At 48.4% G+C, this 27,031-nt stretch overlaps 1 protein-coding gene across 1 annotated transcript in view; it reads right to left on the bottom strand.

The window, feature by feature from the left end:
* Positions 1-27,031, bottom strand: part of LOC138350625 (uncharacterized) — a 78,119-nt gene that overhangs the window by 38,530 nt on the left and 12,558 nt on the right. The window contains exons 2-3 of the mRNA XM_069301667.1: positions 17,702-20,847; positions 15,570-16,007 (exon numbers count right to left, since the gene is read on the bottom strand). Coding sequence (XP_069157768.1) covers positions 15,570-16,007; positions 17,702-20,354 — 3,091 coding nt within the window. The 5' untranslated portion in view covers positions 20,355-20,847. The remainder of the gene's footprint in view (positions 1-15,569; positions 16,008-17,701; positions 20,848-27,031) is intronic.

The raw sequence follows: 27,031 nt of genomic DNA, 5'->3' as shown, positions 1-27,031 counted from the left end.
GAAGGAGAAGGGTAGTGGTACAGAGGAGGAGGGTAGTGGTGCAGAGGAGGAGGAGGGTAGTGGTGCAAGTGGGGCAGAGGAGGAGGAGGGTAGTGGTGCAGAGGAGGAGGAGAGTAGTGGTGCAGAGGAGGAGGAGGGTAGTGGTGCAGAGGAGGGGGAGGAGGGTATTGGTGCAGAGGAGGAGGGTAGTGATGCAGAAGAGGAGGGTAGTGGTGCAGAGAAGGAGGAGGGTAGTGGTACAGTAGAAGGGTAGTGTGCAGAGGAGGAGGAGGAGGTTAGTGGTGCAAGTGGTGCAGAGGAGGAGGGTAGTGGTGCAGAGGAGGAGGGTAGTTGTGCAAGTGGTGCAGAGGAGAAGGAGGGTAGTGGTGCAAGTGGTGCAAAGGAGGAGGAGGGTAGTGGTGCAAGTGGTGCAAAGGAGGAGGAGGGTAGTGGTGCAAGTGGTGCAAAGGAGGAGGAGGGTAGTGGTGCAGAGGAGGAGGAGGGTAGTGGTGCAAGTGGTGCAAAGGAGGAGAAGGGTAGTGGTGCAGAGAAGGAGGAGGGTAGTGATGCAGAGGAGATGGGTAATTGTGCAGAGGAGGAGGAGGGTAGTGATGCAGAGGAGGAGGGTAATGGTGCAGGGGAGGAGGGTAGTGATGCAGAGGAGTAGGGTAGTGGTGCAGACGAGGAGGGTAGTGATGCAGAGGAGGAAGGTAGTGCTGCAGAGGAGGAGGAGAGTAGTGGGGCAGAGGAATAGGAGGGTAGTGGTGCAGAGGAGGAGGGTAGTGGTGCAGAGGAGGAGGAGGGAAGTGATGCAGAGGAGGAGGAGGGTAGTGATGCACAGGAGGAGGAGGGTAGTGATGCAGAGGAGGAGGAGGGTAGTGGTGCAAAGGAGGAGGAGGGTAGTGATGCAGAGGAGGAGGGAAGTGGTGCAGACGAGAAGGGTAGTGATGCAGAGGAAGAGGGTAGTGGTGCAGAGGAGGAGGTAGAGGGTAGTGATGCAAAGGAGGAGGAGGGTAGTGGTGCAGAGGTGGAGGAAGGTAGTGATGCAGAGGAGGAGGACGGTAGTGATGCAGAAGAGGAGGATGAGGGTAGTGGTCCAAAGAAGGAGGAGGAGGAGGAGGAGGGTAGTGGTGAAGAAGAAGAGGAGGGTAGAGGTGCAGAGGAGGATGAGGAGGGTAGTGGTGGAAAGGAGGAGAAGGAGGGTAGTGGTGCAGAGGAGGAGGACGTTAGTGGTGCAGAGGAGGAGGAGGGTAGTGATGAAGAGGAGGAGAGAAGTGGTGCAGAGGAGGAGGTGGAGGGTAGTGGTGCAGAGGAGGAGGAGAGTACTGGTGAAGAGGAGGAGGAGGGTAGTGATGCAGAGGGGGAGGGAAGTGGTGCAGAGGAGGAGAAGGAGGGAAGTGATGCAGAGAAGGAGGGAAGTGATGCAGAGGAGGAGGGTAGTAATGCAGAGGAGGAGGAGAGTAGTGGTGCAGAGGAGGATAAGGGTAGTTGTGCAGAGGAGGAGGGTAGTGATGCAGTTTAGGAGAGTAGTGGTTCAGAGGAGGAGGAGGAGGAGGGTAGTGGTGCAGAGGAGGAGGGTAGAGGTGCAGAGGAGGAGGAGGGTAGTGGTGCAGACGAGGACGGTAGTGGTGTAGAGGAGGAGGGGAGTGGATCAGAGGAGGAGGGTTGTGGGGAACAGGATGAGGAGGGTAGTGATGCAGAGGAGGGGGAGAGTAGTGCTGCAGAGGAGGAAGAGGGTAGTGATGCAGAGGAGGAGGAGGGTAGGGATGCAGAGGAGGAGGGTAGTGGTTCAGAGGAGGAGGGTCGTGATGCAGAATAGGAGGGTAGTGGTGCAAGTGGTGCAGAGGAGGAGGAGGGTAGTGGTGCAGAGGAGGAGGGTAGTGGTGTAAGTGATGCAAAGGAGGAAGAGGGTATTGGTGCAGAGGAGGAGTAGGGTAGTGGTGCAAGTGGTGCAGAGGAGGAGGAGGAGGGTAGTGGTGCAGATAAGGAGGAGGGTAGTGATGCAGAGGAGGAGGTTAGTGGTGCAGAGGAGGAGGGTAGTGATGCAGAGGAGGAAGGTAGTGGTGCAGAGGAGGAGGAGAGTAGTGGGGCAGAGTAAGAGGAGGGTAGTGGTGCAGAGGAGGAGGAGGGAAGTGATGCAGAGGAGGAGGAGGGTAGTGGTGCAGAGGAGGAGGAGGGAAGTGATGCAGAGGAGGAGGAGGGTAGTGATGCAGAGGAGCAGGGTAGTGGTGCAGAGGAGGAGGAGGGTAGTGATGCAGAGGAGGAGGAGGGTAGTGATGCAGAGGAGGAGGAGAGTAGTAGTGCAGTAGAGGAGGGTAGTTGTGCAGAGGTGGAGGAGGGTAGTGGTGCAAAGGTGGAGGAGGGTAGTGGTGCAGAGGTGGAGGAGGGTAGTAGAGCAGAGGAGGAGGGTAGTGGTGCAGAGGAGTAGGGTAGTGATGCATAGGAGGAGGGCAGTGGTGCAGAGGAGGAGGGTAGTGATGCAGAGGAGGAGGACGGTAGTGATGCAGAGGAGGAGGATGAGGGTAGTGGTGCAGAGGAGGAGGAGGAGGAGGAGGGTAGTGGTGCAGAAGAAGAGCAGGGTAGTGGTGCAGAGGAGGAGGAGGAGGGTAGTGGTGGTAAGGAGGAGGGTAGTGATGCGGAGGAGGAGGAGGGTTGTGTTATAGAGGGTGAGGAGAGTAGTGGGGCAGAGGAGGAGGGTTGTGGTGCTGAAGAGGAGGAGGGTAGTGATGCAGAGGAGGAGGAGGAGGAGGGTAGTGGTGCTGAGGAGGAGGAGGGTAGTGGTGCAGAGGAGGAGGAGGAGGGTAGTGGTGCAGAGGAGGAGGGTAGAGGTGCAGTGGAGGAGGAGGGTAGTGGTGCAGACGAGGAGGGTAGTGGTGTAGAAGAGGAGGGGAGTGGTTCAGAGGAGGAGGCTAGTGGGGAACAGGAGGAGGAGGGTAGTGATGCAGAGGAGGAGGAGAGTAGTGCTGCAGAGGAGGAGGGTAGTGATGCAGAGGAGGAGGAGGGGTAGTGATGCAGAGGAGGAGGGTAGTGGTGCAGAGGAGGAGGGTAGTGATGCAGAGGAGGAGGGTAGTGGTTCAGAGGAGGAGGAGAGTAGTGGTGCTTAGGAAGAGGAGGGTAGTGTTGCAGAGCAGGTGGGAAGTGATGCAGAGGAGGAGGGTAGTGGTGCAGAGGAGGAGGGTAGTGATGCAGAGGAGGAGGGTAGTGGTGCAGAGAAGGAGGAGGGTAGTGGTGCAGAGGAAGAGGAAGAAGGTAGTAGTGTAAAGGAGGTGGGTAGTGTTGCAGAGAAGGAGGGTAGTGGTGCAGAGGAGGAGAGTAGTGGTGCAGAGGAGGAGGAGGGTAGTGGTGCAGAGGAGGAGAAGGAAGGTAGTGGTGCAGAGGAGGAGGAGGGTAGTGGTGCAGAGGAGGAGGAGGAGGGTAGTGGTGCAGAGGAGGAGGAGGGTAGTGGTGCAGAGGAGGAGGAGGGTAGTGATGCAGAGGAGGAGGGTAATGATGCAGAGGAGGAGGTGGAGGGTAGAGGTGCAGAGGAGGAGGAGGGTAGTGTTGCAGAGGAGGAGGAGGGTAGTGGTGCAGAGGAGGAGGAGAGTTGTGGGGCAGAGTAAGAGGAGGGTGGTGGTGCAGAGGAGGAGGAGGGTAGTATGCAGAGGAGGAGGAGGGAAGTGATGCAGAGGAGGAGGAGGGTAGTGATGCAGAGGAGGAGGAGGGTAGTGGAGCAGAGGAGGAGAGTAATAGTGCAGAGGAGTAGGGTAGTGATGCAAAGGAGGAGGGCAGTGGTGCAGAGGAGGGTAGTGATGTAGAGGAGGAGGACGGTAGTGATGCAGAGGAGGAGGATGAGGGTAGTGGTGCAGAGGAGGAGGATGAGGGTAGTGGTGCAGAGGAGGAGGATGAGGGTAGTGGTGCAGAGGAGGAGGAGGAGGAGGAGGAGGAGGGTAGTGGTGCAGAAGATGAGGAGGGTAGTGGTGCAGAGGAGGAGGAGGAGGGTAGCGGTGGTAAGGAGGAGGGTAGTGATGCGGAGGAGGAGGAGGGTTGTGGTGCAGAGTGTGAGGAGAGTAGTGGGGCAGAGGAGGAGGAGGAGGAGGGTAGTGGTGCAGAGGAGAAGGGTAGAGGTGCAGAGGGGGAGGGGGGTAGTGGTGCAGACAAGGAGGGTAGTGGTGCAGACGAGGAGGGTAGTGGTGTAGAGAAGGAGGGGAGTGGTTCAAAGGAGGAGGCTAGTGGGGAACAGGGGGAGGAAGGTAGTGATGCAGAGGAGGAGGAGAGTAGTGCTGCAGAGGAGGAGGAGGGTAGTGATGCAGAGGACGAGGAGGGTAGTGATGCAGAGGAGAAGGGTAGTGGTTCAGAGGGGGAGGAGGGTAGTGATGCAGAATAAAAAGGTAGTGGTGCAGAGGAGGAGGGTAGTGGTTCAGAGGAGGAGAAGAGTAGTGGTGCTTAGGAAGATTAGGGTAGTGGTGCAGAGGAGGTGGGAAGTGATGCAGAGGAGGAGGGTAGTGGTGCAGAGGAGGAGGGTAGTGATGCAGAGAAGGAGGGTAGTGGTGCAGAGGAGGAGGAGAGTAGTGGTGCAGAGGAGGAGGAGGGTAGTGGTGCAGAGAAGGAAGAGGGTAGTGGTGCAGAGGAAGAGGAGGAAGGTAGTAGTGCAAAAGAGGTGGGTAGTGTTGCAGAGGAGGAGGGTAGTGGTGCAGAGGCGGAGAGTAGTGGTGCAGAGGAGGAGGAGGGTAGTGGCGCAGAGGAGGAGGGTAGTGGTGCAGAGGAGGAGGAGGCTAGTGCTGCAGAGGAGGAGGAGGGTAGTGATGCAGAGGAGGAGGGTTGTGCTGCAGAGGAGGAGGAGGGTAGTGGTACAGAGGAGGAGGAGGATAGTGGTGCGGAGGAGGAGGAGGGTAGTGATGCATAGGAGGAGGGTAGTGGTGCAGAGAAGGAGGAGGGCAGTGGTACAGAGAAGGAGGTTAGTGGTGCAAGTGGTGAAGAGGAGGAGGAGGGTAGTGGTGCAGAGGAGGAGGGTAGTGGTACAGAGGAGGAGGTTAGTGGTGCAGAGGAGGAGGGTAGTGGTGTAAGTGGTGCAAAGGAAGAGGAGGGTATTGGTGCAGAGGAGTAGGAGGGTAGTGGTGCAAATGGTGCAGAGGAGGAGGAGGAGGGTATTGGTGCAGAGGAGGAGGAGGGAAGTGGTGTAAGTGGTGCAGAGGAGGAGGGTAGTGGTGTAAGTGGTGCAGAGGAGTAGGAGGGTAGTGGTGCAAGTGGTGCATAGGAGGAGGAGGAGGGTATTGGTGTTGAGGAAGAGTTTAGTGATGCAGAGGAGGAGGGTAGAGGTGCAGAGGTGGAGGAGGGTAGTGATTCAGAGGAAGAGGGTAGTGGTGTAGAGAAGGAGGGTAGTGGTGCAGAGGAGGAGGAGGGTAGTGGTGCAGAGGAGGAGAAGGGTAGTGCTACAGAGGAGGAGGAGAGTAGTGGGGCAGAGGAAGAGGAGGGTTGTGGTGCAGAGGAGGAGAAGGGTAGTGCTGCAGAGGAGGAGGGTAGTGATGCAGAGGAGGAGGGTAATGGTGCAGAGGAGGAGGGTAGTGATGCAGAGGAGGAGGGTAGATGTGCAGAGGAGGAGGGTAGTGATGCAGAGGAGGAAGGTAGTGGAGGAGAGAAGGAGGAGAGTAGTGGGGCAGATGAAGAGGAGGGTAGTGGTGCAGAGGAGGAGGAGGGTAGTGGTGCAGAGGAGGAGGAGGGAAGTGATGCAGAGGAGGAGGAGGGTAGTGATGCACAGGAGGACGGTAGTGGTGCAGAGGAGGAGGAGGGTAGTGGTGCAGAGGAGGAGGAGGGAAGTGATGCAGAGGAGGAGGAGGGTAGTGATGCAGAGGAGGAGAGTATTGATGCAGAGGAGGAGGAGAGTAGTGGTGCAGTGGAGGAGGGTAGTTGTGCAGAGGTGGAGGAGGGTAGTGGTGCAGAGGAGGAGGAGGGTAGTGGAGCAGAGGAGGAGGAGGGTAGTGATGCAGAGGAGGAGGAGAGTAGTGGTGCAGAAGAGGAGGGTAGTGGTGCGCAGGAGGAGGAGTATAGGGGTGCTGAGGAGTAGGAGGGGAGTGGTGCAGAGGAGGAGGTAGTGATGCAGAGGAGGAGGGTAGTGGTGCAGAGGAGGAGGGTAGGGGTGCAGAGGAGGAGGGTAGTGATGCAGAGGAGGAGGACAGTGGTGCAGAGGAGGAGGTGGAGGGTAGCGATGCAGAGGAGGAAGAGGGTAGTGATGATGAGGAGGAGGAGCGTAGTGGTGCAGAGGAGGAGGAGGGTAGTGATGCAGAGGAGGAGGACGGTAGTGATGCAGAGGAGGAGGATGAGGGTAGTGGTGGTAAGGAAGAGGGTCGTGATGCGGAGAAGGAGGAGGGGTGTGGTGCAGAGGGTGAGGAGAGTAGTTGGGCAGAGGAGGAGGAGGGTTGTGGTGCTGAAGAGGAGGAGGGTAGTGGTGCAGAGGAGGAGGAGGGTAGTGGTGCAGAGGAGGATGAGGGTAGTGGTGCAGAGGAGGATAGTTCTGCAGAGGAGGAGGGTAGTGGTGCACAGGAGGAGGAGGGTAGTGGTGCAGAGGAGGAGGAGGGTAGTGATGCAGAGGAGGAGGGTTGTGGTGCAGAGGAGGAGGAGGGTAGTGGTGCAGAGGAGGATGAGGGTAGTGGTGCAGAGGAGGAGGAGGGTAGTGATGCAGAGGAGGAGGGTAGTGATGCAGAGGAGGAGGGTTGTGGTTCAGAGGAGGAGGAGGGTAGTGGTGCAGAGGAGGAGGAGGGCAGTGATGCAGAGGACGAGGGTTGTGGTGCAGAGGAGGAGGAGGGTAGTGGTGCAGAGGAGGAGGAGGGTAGTGGTGCAGAGGAGGAGGAGGAGGGTAGTGGTGCAGAGGAGGAGGGTAATGGTGCAGAGGAGGAGGAGGAGGGTAGTGGTGCAGAGGAGGAGGAGGGTAGTGGTGCAGAGGAGGAGGGTAGTGGTGCAGAGGAGGTGGGTAGTGGTGCAGAAGAGGAGAGTAGTGGTGCAGAGGAGGAGGTGGGTAGTGGTGCAGAGGAGGAGGAGGGTAGTGGTGCAGAGGAGGAGGAGGAGGGTTGTGATGCAGAGGAGGAGGAGGGTAGTGGTGCAGAGGAGGAGGAGGGTAGTGGTGCAGAGGAGTAGGAGGAGGGTAGTGATGCAGAGGAGTAGGATGGTAATGGTGCAGAGGAGGAGGTGGGTAGTGGTGCAGAGGAGGAGGAGGGTAGTGGTGCAGAGGAGTAGGAGGAGGGTAGTGATGCAGAGGAGTAGGATGGTAATGGTGCAGAGGAGGAGGGTAGTGATGCAGAGTAGGAGGACGGTAGTGGTGCAGAGGAGGAGGAGGATAGTGGTGCAGAGTAGGAGGAATAAAGAAGTGGTGCAGAGGAGGAGGAGGGTAGTGATGCAGAAGAGGAGGGTTGTGGTGCAGAGGAGGAGGGTAGTGGTACATTGGATGAGAGTAGTAGGGTTGACAGCGTAAACGTTTGTGTCAGGTCAAATATCACGCATATGATCCAGCGTATTCAGGTCCAATATCACTCATATGAGCCAGGATTTTTAGGTCCAATATCACGCATATGAGCCAGGGTTTTCAGGTCAAATATCACGCATATGAGCCAGGGTTTTTCAGGTAAATTTGGGCAGTCACAGATTTTGGAGTAAGGAATTCTTATGAGAAAAATAATTTCCGAGTCTTTAGAAGTTTGTTAAAAGTTTTTATGATGAAAATAATGTCATACGAGTTTTGTTCAGTTCTTATGGGCTAAATTTTTTCAGAGTTCCTACTAATAATAAACAGATATTTAGGCCTTATACATTTAAGTAGATAATTTTTACTTAGAAACTAGTATATTGCTATATAACTGAATCATTTCCCTACCATGCCCTCCCCCTGCATATTCTGCTCATACATCACACCCCCTCCCTCCCCCTTACCTCTTAATCTCTCGCGTCACCTGTGTTTACTTTACGCTGCCAGCCAGACGTTGCCTTCAGGTCACCTCTATAATCTTATCTTCTCCATAATATCTGGACCATCCCTCCACCCTCTCTCTCTCTCTCCTTTCATATTGTTCTCTCTTCGTATTTCCTTACAGCTATTTTCTGACATCGTAATGTTTGTTCCTTTTTCATTAACCCTTAAACTGCTCAGGGCGTATATATACGCCCTGAGTAACATGTCCCATGGTGCGCATGGCGTATATATACGCCATAGGGTGCCAGGCCTGATTCAAATGGCCCACGGCTACACGGGGTTCACAGTAGCTTCCTCAGGGCTCTTGTAAACAGATGTCATTTAAAAAAAAAATCGTGGGCAATATTCTGAGGTGTGAGAGGCACAGTACTGTTGGAGCAACCAAGGCCGGCGCACGCAGCATGAGCGAACAGCATTGATGTTCAGCTTGTGACCACAGCATCGCCGAAAAATGTCAAAATAAATATATAATTGTTATTATTTAGCGATGACAATATTACAGATGACCAATGACTGTGATATAAATAACCAGGGTTGTGATAATAGCAGGATTGTTGTAATAATTAGCGCTGTGTGAGGAGTGATGCTGAGAGACGGAGGGAGACAGCATCGTTTACTGACTGTGTGGCCACCTGTTATTGTTTGCGTTCACCATACCAGGTCAGTGGTTCTCTATGGTGAACACAAATGTAGATACTTATATATAATGTGTGTATTAGTGTAATAACAGCAAAAGGATTATGCTGGGAGGAGCCATATGGGTGACGGAGGTGACGTCGTCTGCACGATTTCTCTAGCTGTTTAGAGGGTGGCCACTATGCTCTTTGGGCGCACTACAAGCTTAGGTGTACAGTTACGGTGCATAAAACATGTAGATATTTATATATAATATGTGTATATAGGGTAATAACACTGCAAAAGGTATTGTGGGGGGAGAAAGTTTAGTGCGTGTGACTTTGAAAGAGTGAGGGAGCCGCCAGCCGCCATCTGTGTATAGCGACGACTCTTAGTGCCTGAACTAACTATATCAGCTTAGCTGTACAGTTGTGGTGAACAAAATATACACATACTTATATATAACGTCTGTATATAGTGTAATAACACCACAACTGGTATTGTTGGGGGAGAAAGTTTAGTGCGTGTGTTGAGGGAGTGGCAGCGAGTGGCTGGCTGGTGTGTGGCGGTAACTCCTCGTTGCTTTTCGACTCTCAATACCAACTTAATGGTTCGGTATGGTGACCAAAACATGCCAATACTTATATATAACCTGTGTATAGAGTGTAATAGCAGCAAAACTATTTGTTTATTGTTTTATAAACATAATAATTGAATCACTAATATGCACATCATACTTTTGAGTATAGCGATTATTAACCACTTTTATTATATAAATATATTACAATACACACTATTGAATAATATTACTGCAAAAAAACTAAGAAAAAATCAATCGGAGACATTGAAACAATTAGGTAATAATATCTTTGTGGCAACTCCCATCTGTCAACGCGGGTGACGCTGACCGGGTCTGACGACCGCTCTGTCAACGCTCACTTTTTGCCAGACTTCCTCGTTCAATTGCGCCCAAAATATGTCACCTACGATTTTTTTTTTCCGTGCTCAGGGGACACAAATTAACATGTTTAGAAGACGAAAAAAAATTTTTGAATTTTTTTTTTTCTTGCGCACAGGGGTGTAAATGTCCATATGACCCCTGAGCAGTGTAAGGGTTAACCAGTCAGTTTTACACAAATCAACCGAGGCATCTCAATGTAACCTTTAATACTGAAGCTGCCTCCGAGACTAATGCCTGAAATAATCAGAGACAAGTTTTTCCCCGAAATTAACAGAGTTCACTTTGTGAGCAAAATTCTTCAGAGTCCAGTTTTTACCAAAAAAATGATCAGAGTCCAATTATCAACAGAAATTTGTCAGGGTCAAGTTTTACCCAGAAAAATCACAAGAGTCCAATTAACAACAGAAATTCGTCAGAGTTCAGTTTAAGCTCAAAATTCGTCAGAGTCCAGTTTTCTAGCAAAATTCATCAGAGTCCAGTTTTTACCCAAAAATGATCAGGGTCCACTTTGTGAGCAAAATTCGTCAGAGTCCACTTTGTTAGCAAAATTCTTCGGAGTCCATTTATACCAAAATTTCATCAGAGTCCAGTAAAGGCCAAAAATGATCAGAGTCCAATTAACAACAGAAATTCGTCAGAGTTCAGTTTAAGCTCAAACTTCATCAGAGTCCAGTTTTTACCCAAAAATGATCAGAGTCCAATTAACGACAGAAATTTGAGAGTCCATTTTCTACCCAATTTTCATCAGAGTCCAGTTTATACCAAAAATTCGCCAGAGTCCACTTTGTGCCAAAATATTCAGAGTCCAGTTCATGATCGAAATTAATCAGAGTCCAATTGAAGACCCAAATTTGACAGAGACCACATTTTCGCTACTAGCAGTCCAATCCCCCCTGAAATTTTAAAGTCATATTTCAGACGTAGTAAATAAGATCAAGTCAGTTACTGAGCTCCAGCTCTCGTCCCCCACCCTACTTCCTCCTCAAGTCTTTGTTAATATCCTTTCAATTCCCCTGAAATTTTTACCCTCTGTATTTCAGACACCGTAAATAAGATAAAAAACAGTTAACGAGCTCCAGCTCTTGTCCCCACCTTAGTTCTCTCTCGTAACTTTGTAAATAACCCATCAATTTCCCTGAAATTTTTACCCTCTGTATTTCAGACACCGTAAATAAGATAAAAAGCAGTTAACGAGCTCCAGCTCTCGTCCCCACGTTAGTTCTCTCTCGTATCTTTGTAAATAACCCATCAATTTCCCTGAAATTTTTACCCTCTGTATTTCAGACACAGTAAATAAGATCGGGGCAGTTACCAAACTCTAGCTCTTGTCCTCTGTCCAAGTTCACTCCTGTAAATTCACTACTATCAGTCCAAATCCCCCGGAGATTTAAACACCCAACTACATTTTCAGACATAGTAAATAAAAGGCCAGTTCAGTTACGGAGCTTCAACTCTTATTCCCCGCTTAGCTCATTTTGTACAAGTTCTTTATTATCCAACTAAATCACCTGAGATTTAAGATCACCTTACTTCTAACGTAGTAAAACCGTTTCCTCTGACTTAGATCATCGAACATAAATATATCCGATCAAGTCCCTCTCCAGCCTAACTCTTTATCAGAGTAATTACCTTACCCTTTCCCCCCCCCTTACCTTCTTATCCCCAACGTATCCAAACCTTCAATAATCATACTGTATTTGCATATTTTCTCTATATTCTGCTGCGTTTTTCACATTTTTTTCATGTTTTCTGTGTTCACTCCATGTTCTACAAATGTTCACCATTCAGGCTTGTTCGCATGTGTATGTATATGTATGTGTATAAAGTACATATGGAAGCTGATCAGAATTTGCACTTCACCTTTGTAAATGCACATTAATGACACTTCGTACACTTTATGTAGGGCTTATGTAAATCTGTGTATTTATGTATTTACGTACGTAGGCACTTTTCATATTCTTCATCCTTCTTCTATATTTGTCCTCGTCCTTCATTATTCTTCCTCCTTCTTCCTTTTTTCCTACTCCTTCCTTATTTTTCCTACTCCTTCCTTAGTTATCATGAGGTTTTCTTGAGATGATTTCGGGGCTTTAGTGTCCCCGCCGCCCTGTCCTCAACCAGGCCTCCACCCCCAGGAAGCAGCCCGTTACAGCAGACTAACACCCAGGTACCTATTTTATTGCTAGGTAACAGGGGCATAGGGTGAAAGAAACTCTGCCCATTGTTTCTCGCCGGCACCCGGGATCGAACCCGGGACCACAGGATCACAAGTCCAGTGTGCTGTCCGCTCGGCTCCCTCTTCCTTCCTTATTCTTCCTCCTCCTTCCTTCTTTTTCCTTTTTCCCTATTCTTCTTCCTCCTTCTTTACTATTCCTACTCATTACTTATTCTTCCTCCTTCCTTATTTTTCCCCTTCCTTCCTTATTCCTCCTCCTCCTACCTTATTCTTCTTCCTTCTTCTTAATTCTCCCTCCATCCTTATTCTTCCTCCTTCCTTATTTTTCCTCCTTCCTTATTTTTCCTCCTTCCATATTTTTCTTCCTCCTTCCGTAATCTTCCTACTCCTACCTTAAACTTCCTTCTCGTTCCTGCCTTCCTTATTTTTCCTAATCCTTCTATGTTCTTCAACCATCAATATCCACTAACAACAACCAACAGCCACCACCAACACCTTCTCCTCCTCGATCTTCTCATTCTTCCTCCTCGACCTTCTCCTCTTTCTTCCTTGACCTTCTCCTTCCTCCTCGACCTTCTCCTCTTTCTTCCTTGACCTTCTCCTTCCTCCTCGACCTTCTCCTTCCTCCTCGACCTTCTCCTTCCTCCTCTTTCTCCTCCTTACTCCTCCTCCTTCCTCCTCGACCTCCTCCTCTAACTACAACAACCAACCACCATTACTATCAGTGCTCAACTGCAGGCCATTCTGGCGTGTTTGGAGGAAGTACGTCATGCCGACAAAGATGTTTTTGTATTTGTCGATAGCCGAGGAGCACTGGAGTCCTTAAACAGTCGAAATCCAGTCTTCATGTCCATAGTTGAGGATTGTAAGAAAAGGATAACTGAGATACAGCTGAAAGGTCACAATGTGAAATTCATGTGGGTTCCATCTCATGTTGGAATAGTGCTCAACGAGGTGGCGGATGACTTGGCCAAACGTGCCACATTAAAACCTCAAGTTGACATCGAATGTGAATTCACAATGAGACAAATAAGAAGCAAAATCAGAAATATTCAGGCACAGGCAGAAGTGGCGAGGAGAGGTATAATGTATGAGGGAAGCCAAACCATGCAACACTATATGTGTGTGAGTCAAAACATCCATTTCAGTTATGGTAAAAGGAGAAATGCTTGGAGTGACTGTGCACATGCGGCTCAGGCTTGGGTACAAATATTACTGGGAATATGGGATAGGTGTTCATGATAATGACACGAAGTGTAAACTATGTGGTATGTTAAGGTCTCACACCCTTGCCCATTATGTTCTTGATTGTCCGTTGATTAATGTATAGAGAAACACTGAGATAAGGACTGTTCCTGAACAAAAAGCCTAGATGTGTCACAACGGAAAGGTTGATGATATTCTGGAGAGATATAAGAATTTTGCACCACGACTGTAATCTTTTGTTGAATTATCTGCATGTTTCTTGCAAATTGTCTATACAGTATACATAAGTCATAGAAGTATTTGTGTGTACGTCAGATACCGTACTACTTGTGTAAAGGAGGAAATGTATATGTTTATCGCTCAAAATGTTCGGTAATATGTTTATTGTTTGTGATGTGTGTCTATATATGTATGAACACTTTGTACTGATCGGGGTGAGAATAGCTTGAGCTACCTCATCCCTTTGTGTGTATTTTACTTCAATAAACTTATTTCAATATCAATTTCAATTTCAACTACTATCAATAACCATAACCATCAATAACCACTGCCATCAACCAAAACAATCATCAAACACCTCAATCATCAACAAACACAACAATCAACCACCACTACCACAAACAATCAACGACCACAACCACCATCTACCACTGCCCTCAACCACTACTATCAACAACCACTACCACCAACCACAACTATCAACAACCAACAACCATAAACCACCAACAACAACCTCAACAATCAACCACCACTACCACCAACAATCAACCACCACTACCACCAAACACCACAATTAATAAACCAACACCCACGCGAACTATAACCAACAACCGGCACTACATAAAGTACAACAATCAACCACTACTATCACGAACCACAACAACCACCACCGCAATTAACCCCCCAACCAGACCCATCAACCACCACCACCGCAATTAACCCCCCAACCAGACCCATCAACCACCACACCCATCAACCTCCACAATCATCAACCACCACAACAATCAACCACCACAACCATCAACCACCACAACCATCAACCACCACAACAATCAACCTCCACAACCATCAACCATCACAACAATCAACCACCACAACAATTAACCACCACAACCATCAACCACAACAACCATCAACCACCACAACAATCAACCACCACAACCATCAACCACCACAACCATCAACCACCACAACAATCAACCACCACAACAATCATCCACCACAACAATTAACCACCATTACCACCAACAAACACTACCATCAACCACCACAACTATCAACAAACACTACCATCAACCATCAACAAACACTACCATCAACCACCACAACCATTAACAAACACTACCATCGACAACCACAACCATCAACAAACACTACCATCAACCATCAACAAACACTACCATCAACCACCACAACCATCAACAAACACTACCATCAACCACCACAACCATCAACAAACACTACCATCATCCACCGCAACCATCAACCACTACAACCATCAACAACGACTACCATCAATAAACACTACCATCAACCACCACAACCATCAACAAATACTACCATCAACTACCACAACCATCAACAAACACTATTATCAACCACCACAACCATCACCAAACACTACCATCAACCACCACAACCATTAACTACCACCACCATCAACCACCTTAGCCATCAACCATCACAGACATCAACCACCAGAGCTATCAACCACCAATACCATAAACCACCACAACCTCAACCACCATTAGCATTAACCACCACTACCACTAATCACAACCATCAGCCACCACAATTACCAACCACAGCGGTCAACCACCACTACCACCAACCACAACTATTAACCACCACTAGAACCAACCACTACCACCAACAATAAACATCACCCACCACTGCCACCAATCACAACCTACCACCACTGCCACCAACCACAACCCAGCAACAATTCCACCACCACTACCATGGATTCTCCATTAAGTGAAAGTAATGAATAAAATATTTTTAACCTACCTTTTATTATGCTTCAATTTTATTTCTAGTTTATGTAAAAATATATTTTTAATATATTTCTGCATTTATATATATATATTCCATCAATCAGGAAAACTATTTTTATGCAACATTTAAGGTTGCGACACGGTCTCAAAATTGTTTAGCCAAAGTTGTGCAGTAAGTTGTGGCAACTTATTTACAACCACACAATAACGTAGCTAATACATGAAAACAAACGTTGCCACAGATTTCAAACACCTTCCAGGTACCTTGTGGCAACCTAAAATTGTTTCCTGGGCCCCACCTGCACATAAGAGGGAACACTGATGCCCACACCTGGCTACTCTCCCGACCCACACCTGCACATGAGAGGGAACACTAAAGCCCACACCTGGCTACTCTCCACACCACCACCTGTCTATGTCACACACTCATGCCAAAGAAAACTTATATCAAGTAAGTCTAGCTTGTATTAAGCAAGACATTGTTGGGCTTAATATTGATTAGTGTTATCTTATAAGCAGTGAAGCTTGTTTAATGAATATTCTTGGTCGCTAAACGGTGCTCAAAGTTACTCAAGAAGCCTTATAAGTTCTCTAATTCATGACTTTTAATGTAAAAATATTTTTGAAACCACTGGAAGCACTGTGAATTAAACATCTGAGGTACAGATATTCACGTGTTAAAATGTCGTCAATACGTACTGGTGAGACGCGTGTTAGAGAAGTCCAGGCCACTATACCGTCCTCTTGAGGGAGGACACAGCTGAGCCGCCAGGTGGCAGCACCAGTCTATGGCGGGGTCGTCATCAGTAATGTCCCGCCTGATGGTCAGTACGAGCGTCCTTCCCTGGCACGGCAGAGTGTCCAGGGTGTCCGAGTCCACGTAGCCCGTGGCGTCCAGGGTGTCCGGGTCCACGAAGCCTGTGGCGTCCAGGGTGTCCGGGTCCACGCAGCCCGTGGCGTCTAGGGTGTCCGGGTCCACGTAGACCGTGGCGTCCAGGGTGTCCGGGTCCACGTAGCCCGTGGCGTCCAGGGTGTCCGGGTCCACGTAACCCGTGTCGTCCAGGGTGTCCGGGTCCACGTAGCCCGTGTCGTCCAGGGTGTCCGGGTCCACGTAGCCCGTGGCGTCCAGGTCAATGTCTGAAGACATACACTGAGATACAGTCACTGTCGTTACTGGTATGTTCTAAGATATAACAAGAAGACATACTGAGCCATCCACTCACCTTACTGCTGGGTTTATTACCTGATGACAAGTCCGTATTTTGAACAGTATTAATAGCATCTAAACTATGTATTAATAGCTTTTAAAAGCCACGGTCAAGGTCATTTGTATAAATGGTCAAGGTCACAGTCAAGGTCATCTGTATCAATTGTCAAGGTCACAGTCAAGGTCATCTGTATCAATTGTCAAGGTCACAGTCAAGGTTATCTGTATCAATGGTCAAGGTCATCTGTATCGATGGTCAAGGTCATCTGTATCATGGTCATGGTCATCTTTATCAATGGTCAAGGTCTCATTAGAAGGTCATATAAACTAAGTCAAGGTCTCATTAGAAGGTCATGTAAACTAAGTCAAGGTCACAGTGAAAGGTCATGTAAACTAAGTCAAGGTCACAGTGAAAGGTCATCTGGAGCAAGTATCAAGGTCACAGGGATAGATGGGTCACCTGAATTATGGATCAAAGTTACGGAAGGTCTTATTAACCAAGGATCAAGGTCACGGTGAAAGGTCATCTTAAACAGGAATTAGGTCACAGTAAAAGGTAATCTTAAACAGGAATTAGGTCACAGTAAAATGTAATCTTGGACAGGAATTAGGTCACAGTGAAAGATCAACTTAAACAGGTATTAGGTCAGTGTGAAGGTCATCTTGAACAGGAATTAGTTCAGTGTGAAAGGTCATCTTGAACAGGAATTAGGTCACAGTAAAAGGTCATCTTGAACAGGAATTAGGTCAGTGTGAAAGGTCATCTTGAACAGGAATTAAGTCACAGTGAAAGGTCATCCTGAACAGGAATTAGGTCACAGTGAAAGGTCATCCTTAACAGGAATTAGGTCACAGTGAAAGGTCATCCTGAACAGGAATTAGGTCACAGTGAAAGGTAATCTTGAACAGGAAATAGGTCAGTGTGAAGGTCATCTTGAACAGGAATTAGGTCAGTGTGAAAGGTCATCTTGAACAGGAATTAGGTCAGTGTGAAAGGTCATCTTGAACAGGAATTAGGTCACAGTAAAAGGTCATCTTGAACAGGAATTAGGTCAGTGTGAAAGGTCATCTAGAACAGGAATTAGGTCACAGTGAAAGGTCATCCTGAACAGGAATTAGGTCACAGTGAAAGGAGATCTGTAACACGAGTCAAAGTCAAAGTGGTAAGTCATCTGAACCAAAAGTATGGCGTCGCTAAATACTTCATGAAATTATTTATGCACAAGAATTTATACAGCAGCGGAATGTTTCGAACATTTATTATTTATGGAGTAGTCGCCCTTAATAAGTCTATATTTGTAATCAAAGTAGAAGGTTTGTCACCCTTAAGGTGACTATATTTGTAAACAATATAAGGTGTTTGTCGCTCTTAAGGTAACTATATATGTAAACAATGTCTCGCCCTAAGGTAACTATATTTGTAAACAATATAAGGTGTTTGTCTCCCATAAGGTGATTATGTTTGTAAACAATATAAGGAGTCTTTCGTCCATAAGGTTGTAAACATATATGTAAACAATGTAAATCTGAATTACTATATTAAACATGACGAATGAAGCCCTTTGCGTAATTTTGGTATTAATAAATAACCCTAAAAATTATGGTGGAAAATATGAATATTTACCAAGAGTCTGCAGGTGAGGAAGGTGAGACAGGTGACGGATGAGGACGGGCAGTTGGTGTAGTGTGAGGTACAGGGTGAGGCTCCCGAGGGTGTGAGGCAGGAGGGGTATGGCTGCCTCAGGCAAGTGGCCATCAAACCCCTCTAAGGTACACTTACTGCCGGGGGCTGTCAGCCTCTCCAAACATAGTTTTGATTTATCAATATTTCCGTCTTTGCTGTATAATCTATCGCCAAGAACTAAGGATATGGTTACCTTCATTTTTGCCAGCACTGACAGTGTAGACAGACACTGCTTTAGTTGGGGTGTATCGTTCATGATTAGGTAAATGTTCTTAGGTGTCACCTTCTGAAGAACAAGCGGCAGGACAACACACGAGTCAACACTCCATATTGTCCACACGTGTTCTAAACGCAGCTTCTCACACACGGCTTGGATGACGTGCTCACTCCCGCGGGACTCTGCTACATGCTTCAACAGCTCGTCAGGCTCATGTGTAACCATCTCGCACAGATCAGTTATGTGAGTAATGAACTTGTGCTCTACTCCCCGGGCACACAGCACCCCGGTAGTGCTGAGTAAAATACTTTGCCATCTGGGGCGCTCCCAAAGCTCATGTTGCACGTCGCTAATATCAAACTTTGACCCTCTCAGATGATCTCTCAAGGAACCCTTTTTCTTACGTACAACATCCACCAAGAGGTCAATGATTATAGACCTGTCCCCTGACACACGGAGTGATGCTGGATCACCTCGTTCTTGTTCAGCCTTCAACAAGAGATCGACCAGCCTCCTGCTGGCACAATACTCCTGGTACCTGGCGTGAAAATAGCCAAATACCCACACCACATTGAGGCCCCGACGGTAGCTGGTTCTTGTGAAATAGTTGGACAAGACCTCCTCCTGCGGCAGTCCCAGAGACTCACACTTCTCCCTAATCTGCGCTTCCGTCTCCGGCCAAAGGTCGTACTCCTGCCTCTGGATCCCTCTTAAACTAATCTCTTCTAAGAACCTCAAAAACTTTTTCACATTTTCGTCACATTTTCCTTTGGGTTCAGTCACGTGTTTGGCTGTGAGTCTGGATACTAATTTGTTGGTTATGAAGTCATGAATCTTCTCGTAGACTTGAGTGTTTGTGGTGAGGTTGTTAAATTCTTCTGGAGCCTCGACACACAGCAGCGCCAACAAGGTCAAGGTGAGTGGAGTGTTGAGGTACTCACCCAGGAACTCACTCATCTGCTCCAGCCGCTGGGTAAACCTTCCTGTGATGACACTCCGTTGGCTCTCTTCCTCCTCCAGCACCTTGATGGTTCTCTCGGCGAACTCCACGCGACGTTCTGGAGTAATGCCCAAGACGAGGATGTTGCAGCGAGGTCTGGTGTGTGGGACGAGCTGTGACAGGTGTTGGTCCCACCCCGGCCGTGTGGTTATCACCAACCTCACATCCTTGCCAGGCAGGTGCAACAGCTCCTCCACCAGCCTTCCTGAATGGTCGTTGACCTCGTCGTAGCCGTCAATCAGGACTAATATATTTAAGCTCAATATTATCTCCTTAAACAGCTGGAAGTCAGCGTCAGAATCACTAAGTGTTTGAGGCAGCAACTGGTGCAGGAGATCATCGAAGGTATTAAGATGTTTGTCCCTGCACTGTACATAGAAAACGAGGTCCACAGTGCCCAGGTGACGTATGGCAGCAGGGTCCTCTACCCACTTCTCGAGGATGAGCTTGAGTAAAGTTGTCTTGCCCATACCACCTTCCCCCGTCAGGAGGACACACTGAGAGACTCTTCCGTCCTCTCGTCTCATACTCAAGATGTCTTCATAGTTTATATCCTGACCCTTGGCAGCGTGGGAGGGTCTTGCCCCTATGACGGGATCTTCAAGGAGTCGCAGTCGTGTAAAAGCAAGACTTGGGTTGTAGTTAATGTTGAGGAGGAGCCAGGGTGCGGGAACAATCTGGTACAGCAGTTTATACCCGTCAGTTAGCTCCTGCTTGCTCATCTGCTTAACCTCTTCTGTGATGTGGCTTTTGAACATCTTAATCTCCTGGCGGAGCTGAGGCAAGTACGCCACATCTGAGGGATCCAGCGGCTCTCTGACCTTCGCTAGCAGACCACTAATATACTCGGTGACATCTCTGGTCACGTGGTCCTTAACCTGGCTGTTTGTCCTACACCAGACGCCGGCCTTTGCCAGCATCGTGGCCAATAAGTCACTGAGCTCCGTAAGTGTTGATGTAAGATCTTGCCCTGACATTCTCACATTATCATGGGCCAACGTGTTTCGGTGTTGCTTCAGGCTGTAAATGAGGTGTTCAAGTGATGGTCCCTGAGGCCCTGGAGCGGTCCACGTGGGGTCATTCATCTCAGCCAGACCACACACACGTTGCAGGAGTTTATACAACAGGGTGATGTCAAAAGTAGCCGCGTCAGAGGAAGCTTCTAGTTTATCCCTCTGGTGATCATCAAAGACACGCCTGTACTGAGCATTGGTGTACCCCAAGTCCTGAGTGAGGTAAGTCCCTACTGGGAAGGTGCCCCGGTACGACCACATAAACACACTTGCTAGCGCGTCTCGTCCTGCCTTAGTCACAGCCAGTCCATACCGCAGTCTGTTCACATCTTCCGGATGGATAACAGGACTCGAGGCCGCCATATTGGGCCGTATGATTCTCACCTCACACAACTGTTGTCAAGTTTCACACAAGCAGTAAATGTCCCACGCTGGTTTTCTTATTATATTATGTTTAAAAACATAACATTGTTTCCCACTGTCGGAGACGGGCAGCTTGTTAGGCTTGTGTAGGCCTTCCTAAGCCAACGACAGACCTTCCTCAGGATGCATCCCTCAACAGTTGACTAATTTCCAGGTTAATGTTTACTGCTAGGTGAACAGAGGTATCAGGAAGCTGAGCATCTCACACTGCCAGGAAATCAAACTCGGATCTAATCGTTGATGATCCGACTGCATTAACCACAATACAGTCACTTAATTGACCAAAAATATAAGTGATTTTTAAATAAACCAAATTTTACAAAATGTGTTCATATGTTAATGCAATATTCGGTTCCAGCTTTATTTGCTATTTTCAATTTGTTCTTTAACTAGTTAATTTCTTCTGTCTTTATATTCTTCAGATTTCTGTCATCTGGAAGAACAATTTAACGTTATTAAAACAAGATGTTAGTGTTAAACATTGGGCCAGAAATACATTTTTGAGATCACTAAAACAAATAAAATTCCAAAGTCTGCCTCCTGCATTTTGTTATATTTTATAACTTAAAACTTGTCAATATTTTGACCTAACTCCTGTGATCATTGTGGTGTTGGCTTCTGGTTTAGGTAGAGTAATGGTGCTCATTTTCTCACACAGAAATATATGGTGTAGCATTTAGTAATGTTATTCTCTGCCTTTATCTTGCTCTTGTAAGGACCTATTTAGATTATGCAGTTCAGTTTGGTCAACATACAATATACTGGACATAATTTAACTTGATCCCGTAAAGTGAAGAATGACAAAGTTGATCTCAGGAATTAGAAATCTCCCTTATTAAAAGAGATTAAGGAAGCTATGTTTACACATTCTTTGAAAAGTATAGTTGACATTATTGATGTTGTCAAAAGGATGAAAAGTTATATCAAAGGTAATAATAATAAGTTGTTAACTATATCAACACAAAATAGAACAAGAAACGATAAATCTGTATAAATAACAATTAATGTTTGTCTCTGTGTTTATTCGATGTTGAGGACCAGACCCAGGGAGCTAGAACTAATTCCAAACAGTAATTCCTGCTGGGTATGTGCCCAACAGGGCACATACCCAGGGCTACATATATACCCAGGGCACATATGTAGCGACTGCAACTTTACGCGGTGCCAAAGCTACCCCTACTGCGAACTTTGCAATATCATATTAATTGGGCTTTGAATTATTTATTTATTTTATAGCTAAAGTTCCCAGCTGAGATTCTGTGTCGATCACCCTCTCCCCCTCCGGTCTCTTGTGGACAATATTCACAGTACAATGTAAACAACTTACATGGAGTTTACTACAAGTAAATTTCCATCCCCTGAGCGTCTCTCATAGGAGCAAAAATAGAGGGCCGCCTAGAGGCGCATAAAGGGGCCGCCTAGAGGCGCATAAAGAAGCCGCCTAGAGGCGCATAAAGGGGCCGCCTAGATGCGCATAAAGGGGCCGCTTAGAGGCACATAAATGGGACTCCTGGAGGCACATAAATGGGACTCCTGGAGGCACATAAAAAGGCTGCCTAGAGGTACATAAAAGGGCCGCCTAGAAGCAAATAAAGATGCCGCTTTGATAAATGGGCCACGTTGAGGCACATAAAGAGACCGCTTAGATGCGCATAAAGAGACCTCTTATAAGCATATAGGGGCCGCCTAGAGGCGCATAAAGGGGCCGCCTGGATGCATATAAGGGGGCCGCCTAGAGGCACAGAAAAGGTCCGCCTAGAGGCACAAAAAAAGGCTGCCTAAAGGTGCATAAAGATCTTTCTAGAGGCACATAAAGTGGCCGCCAAGAGGTACATAAAGGGGCCGCCTAGAGGTACATAAAAGGGGCCCCCCTAGAGGCACATAAATGGGCCGCCAAGAGATACATAAAGGGGCCGCCTAGAGGTGCATAAAGGGGCCGCCTAGAGGCACATAAAGGGCCGCCTAGAGGCACATAAAGTGGCCCCCTAGAGGCACATAAAGGGGCCGCCTAAAGGCACATACAGGGTCCGCCTAGAGGCACATAAAGAGACCGCCTAGAGGCACATAAAGGGGCTACCAAGAGGTGCATAAAGAGTCCGCCTATAGGCACATAAATGAGCCGCCGAAAGGCGCATAAAGGGTCCGCCTAGAGGCACATAAATGGGCCGCCTAGAGGTACGTAAAGGGGCCGCCAAGAGGTGCATAAAGGGACCGCCTAGAAGCACATAAAGGGGCCGCCTAGAGGCACATAAAGGGGCCACCTAGAGGTACATAAAGGAGCCGCCTAAAGGTACATAAAGGGGTCGCCTATGGGCACATAAGTGGACCGCCAAGAGATGCGTAAAGAGGCCGCATAGAGGCACATAAAGGGTTCGCCTGGAGGCACATACAGGGGCTGCCTAGAGTCACATATGTTAGTATTCATTTTGTACGACGGTTGGGGATAGCCAATCACAATCAAGTAAGCCTCTGACGTCATTCTCTGCAGAGGGCTGGGACTAGTCGTTCCGGTGACCGGTCAGTATCTCACAGACCTCAGAGTTAGGTAGGACCTCGGAAGGCCAGATATACAACTTGTTACCTTCCTCAATAAACTGCTGAAGTCATCAATCGTGTATTATCTACTATCCAGCAACAACAATACATATCGAAGAAGGAAACTAATACTGGTAGCAGCTGTTGGATCCAGAATTAATTTTCTGGCATCGAAAATTCATGTACCCACATCACCACGTGTTCCAGCCTCCACCGCCGCCATAAGCCGCCATCCTGCCACCCCACGCATCAATTATTGTGCCAGTCCGGGGTCCTACCATTAGCCACTACTCTAGGTCGACGTTCTCAGAAGTAAGGCGAAATATTTAGAAGTGAGAACGAAATTTCATCAGTGAAGGGAGAGGAATTTGCGCCGCCAGCGATTTTTTAATTTCCTGCACCATCTTGGAACCTGCTCCACCTCCACAATCATCACCCAAGCTGACAGCATCAAGCCTTGTGAGTGATCAAGCTACTGCAATCGCCGTCAGTCATTGTCGCAAGTATCAACTCATCATCGTATGTGTTGTACAGATATTTGAGAATAATTGGTGGACTGCAATTGTCTGACTAAGTTTCGCCACCAGCTTACATACTCCTCGCCTCCTCTCACCATCGCCACAGCCCCGTGCTACATCATTTTTCTGTGAACTCCTGCCTAGCAAATCGTGCTTCCTCCACCACCATCGACGCAATATCATCGTCTCAGCGTTTATCGTCGCGCTTGTAACATCAATTCCAGTGCAGGGTCCCAGAAGATGTTCGCGCACGGCCGATAGGAGCGCTGCCTGCTACACCAAAACGAAAACAAAACCCTGCATGTGATCTTCACGCACCTTCACGACGGAGGAGTCGACTGCTAGCAGCCGTGGAGTGAGGACGTTTACCGACCCTCCGTGGCTGTTGGAGTTGTTTGCTGTTCCGACCATCGAGATGGTGATGTGTGACATGCTTCGTATCCCGGTGGAAGCTATTTACGGTGTGGAGCTAGTTAGGCCCATCGGGTTGTTATTAATTTCGTGGGGGAGGACGAGTACCGGGACTTCCTCCGTCGGTACAGGGGGCGTACGTTGCCGTTGCCAGACGATGCCGGCTCTGTGGCGATATCGGACCGCAGTGGTGCCCTGACTTATGTCAGTATCCGTGGTGCGCCCCTGGAGTTCCCTGATGACCTCCTCCGGCGTTACTTTGGGGGGTTTGGTTCTGTTGTCAGCGTGCGGGTGAACACGCTCTCCTTGGGGTGGTATGCTGGGAGGCGTACAAACATTCGCACGTTGGGGATGCGCCTGCGGTCGGATATACCTTCTTCTGTCCGGCTTATGGGATACTACGTCCGGGTGTATTATTCCCGGCAGCCTCGTACCTGTTTCCGGTGTGGCTTGTTGGGGCATCAGGCTGCCGGGTGCTCTGAGGCCCCAGTTGCTCCTGTCAACTTGTTCCGCGACGAGGATTTCCCATCGCTCCCTCTGGAGGCAGTCTCCGGTAATGTTGATGAGGAGGTGCGCGTCCCGTTTGCTGCTGCGGTTTCCCCGGCGGCGCCTGCCGTTCCTCCGGTTGTTGCCGTCCCTCCTCCGGTTCTTGAGGTCCCGTCGGTTGGTCTGCCTGATCCTGTCGCTGTCCCAGCTGCTCTCGTGGGCCTTCCTGGAGCTCCCTGTGTGACGTCGCTGTCTTCTCCCTCGTCTTCTGATGCTGTGCCTGGCCCTGTGTCCGTGACTCAGGTCCCGGATGTGCTTGGTGATGGGGTGACTGCAGAGACTCCTGCTGTGTGTTGCCCGGTTCCCCTTGTGGTAGAGGCTGCTGCCGTTCTGTGTCGGGCGTCGGTTCCTCCGGCTCGTGGTACCCGTGTTTCTGGGTCACTTACCGGCTCTGACGATATCCGGCCGGTGCCCAAACGTTCCCGGCGTTCGTCTTCTGCCTGGGCGGACGTTGGTGACTTCAGTGACTGCGGGTCTTCGGGTATTGACGGTGTGGATACGGATATGTCTCCGCAGTTCGTGGTGGTGGAGGTACATGTGCCTGCTGGTGCTGGTGCCTGTGTCTCGGACGTGCCTTCGGTTCTTTCTCCGCCGGGGGACTCTCCACAGTGGGGGGTGGTGGCTTCCGCTGCCAGGGATAGTGTGGACTCTGGTGCTGGGCGTGGCCTGGTGGTGACGTTACGGAAGGATGCGCGCCGTCCGGGTTCCCTGCTGTCGTCTGGTGGTGTGCCCAGGGCCGCAGATACCCCTGTGGTGCGAGTTGGGCCCCTGAGGGACGTGTTGCCGGCGTCTGTGATGCCACCGGGTCACTGGTCGAAGATTGCCGAGTTACTGCTGTCTGACGGCCCGGAGTGCTTTCGTGGGGGGCAAGTTCCCTTCCTGTGGGGGCGAGTGGCGACTTCTCGCCTCATGAGTACTACCATCTGGGTCCCCAGTTTGCAGGTGTTTGTTGCCCCGGTTCCAGATGTTATGGCGTACCCGGTGGATGGACGAGACCCTTGGCAATGGGTGCTCTGGGAGGCGTTCAATGTAAGGTTCCCGGGCAAATATGTGCTCTGATTTCCTGTGTATTTGCTTTATGACATGCTGTGTGCCCTTCTGGCTGTTTGTTTGCCCTGTTCTAGTCTGTGCTTCTGCCTCTCCCTTTGTGCGTTGCTTTGTCGTGTGGCGTATTAGTTTCTAGTGCTTGGCGTCACTCGTTTCGCGTTTTGGCTTGGCTTTTCGCCTTTCCTGGCTTCGCGATTCACCCTTCACGGGTACGCCGGGGCGCATCCGATCCCCCGATCGTCGTCGCCCCTAACTCAACAACAACAACAACAACAACACCTTCACGACGTTTCTCCTAATTTGGCTACTGGTGATTCTCATGAACTGCACCCCCAAGATAAATAATTGATAGATGAGCCTTCCTGTGCCATGTTCTAACAGTGATTTACATAATAATATCCACAACATCACATGTAATACCCATTCAGTGACTTGTTAAATATTGGAGCTGGTTACATACTCCACCCACAGTTTCTCTGAGTCATTTTCAACATTCCTGCTTCTCACAGTAATTTCATTGAGTTTTAATTGTGCTACTAGAGTGTTATTGGTAAATTCAAAGTCCAGAGAAGTAAGAAATCATTGTTTTAGTAGCAGTTAAGGATTTGCACAATATAAAAAATTTAATTTCTTCAGGCATAAAATAGAAATTTATTCTTTCAACATTTCATATAATAATTTTTACCATAGAAATTTATATATACTTGTATCCAGTTTCTGTGCTACACTAATATTTCCTGTATTGCCACGTGTTGTGTTGATTTTTTATCAAAATTGCAATTGCCCTTAACAGTTTTTTAATTTAATTTGCAGTGCTTAGCCTGGTATAATTAATTTATATACATCTAATTCCAACCATTTTCATACCAGATTGCTGATTTAATTCACAATTTTGCTTGTTTTGAATTATTTTGTTGCCTAGCCCAATTTAATAGTTTTATTTCTGTCATTTCCTTACATTAACCAAGTTTGATATTTTTGAGTGTTTATTTTTGTGTATTCTATTTCTGATGCCTGGTGCATTTAAGTATTATCTGCGTTCCAACATTACTTCCACGGATGTGATAAAGCCTTCCACTGTTGCAACTTCTTCTCCCTCCAATTTAGTAATTGCTTGTGCTACTGTCCAAAGGTCAGCTCAGGAAATGACTATTCCGTTTTTTGCTGGCGAATCCTGTTTGTTAGAGTCCTGGTTTAGCAAGGTTGAGGCTAAAACCAAGGCCTGTTTTTCTGAACCTAATGATGCCGAATATTTGGCAATTGCTCGGTCAGCCGTTCACACAACCAGAGGTGATGCACATTTTGTGGTAGACGAGAAAGCCATTGTTAGCCTCCAGTCATGGTCAGAATATAAGGATTTCTTTCACTGGCACTTTGTTAACAAAGGAGACCTCGACCCGTATAGGTTAGTCAAGAATATTGCCAATGCCACCATGCAGCCTTTGTGAATCGTTTAATGCATTTACTAGCCGTCTTGATCGGTATCTGTATGCCTTGGAGACTGCCATGCTTAGTTCCTCATGGGATGATAAGGACAAAACATTGATCCCCCAGGCCATG

This window comes from Procambarus clarkii, chromosome 46, assembly GCF_040958095.1.
Source record: "Procambarus clarkii isolate CNS0578487 chromosome 46, FALCON_Pclarkii_2.0, whole genome shotgun sequence".
In the NCBI taxonomy this organism is placed as follows: Eukaryota; Metazoa; Arthropoda; class Malacostraca; order Decapoda; family Cambaridae; genus Procambarus; species Procambarus clarkii.
Note: the sequence above shows the minus strand (reverse complement) of the source record. Positions and strands in the feature narration are given on the sequence as shown.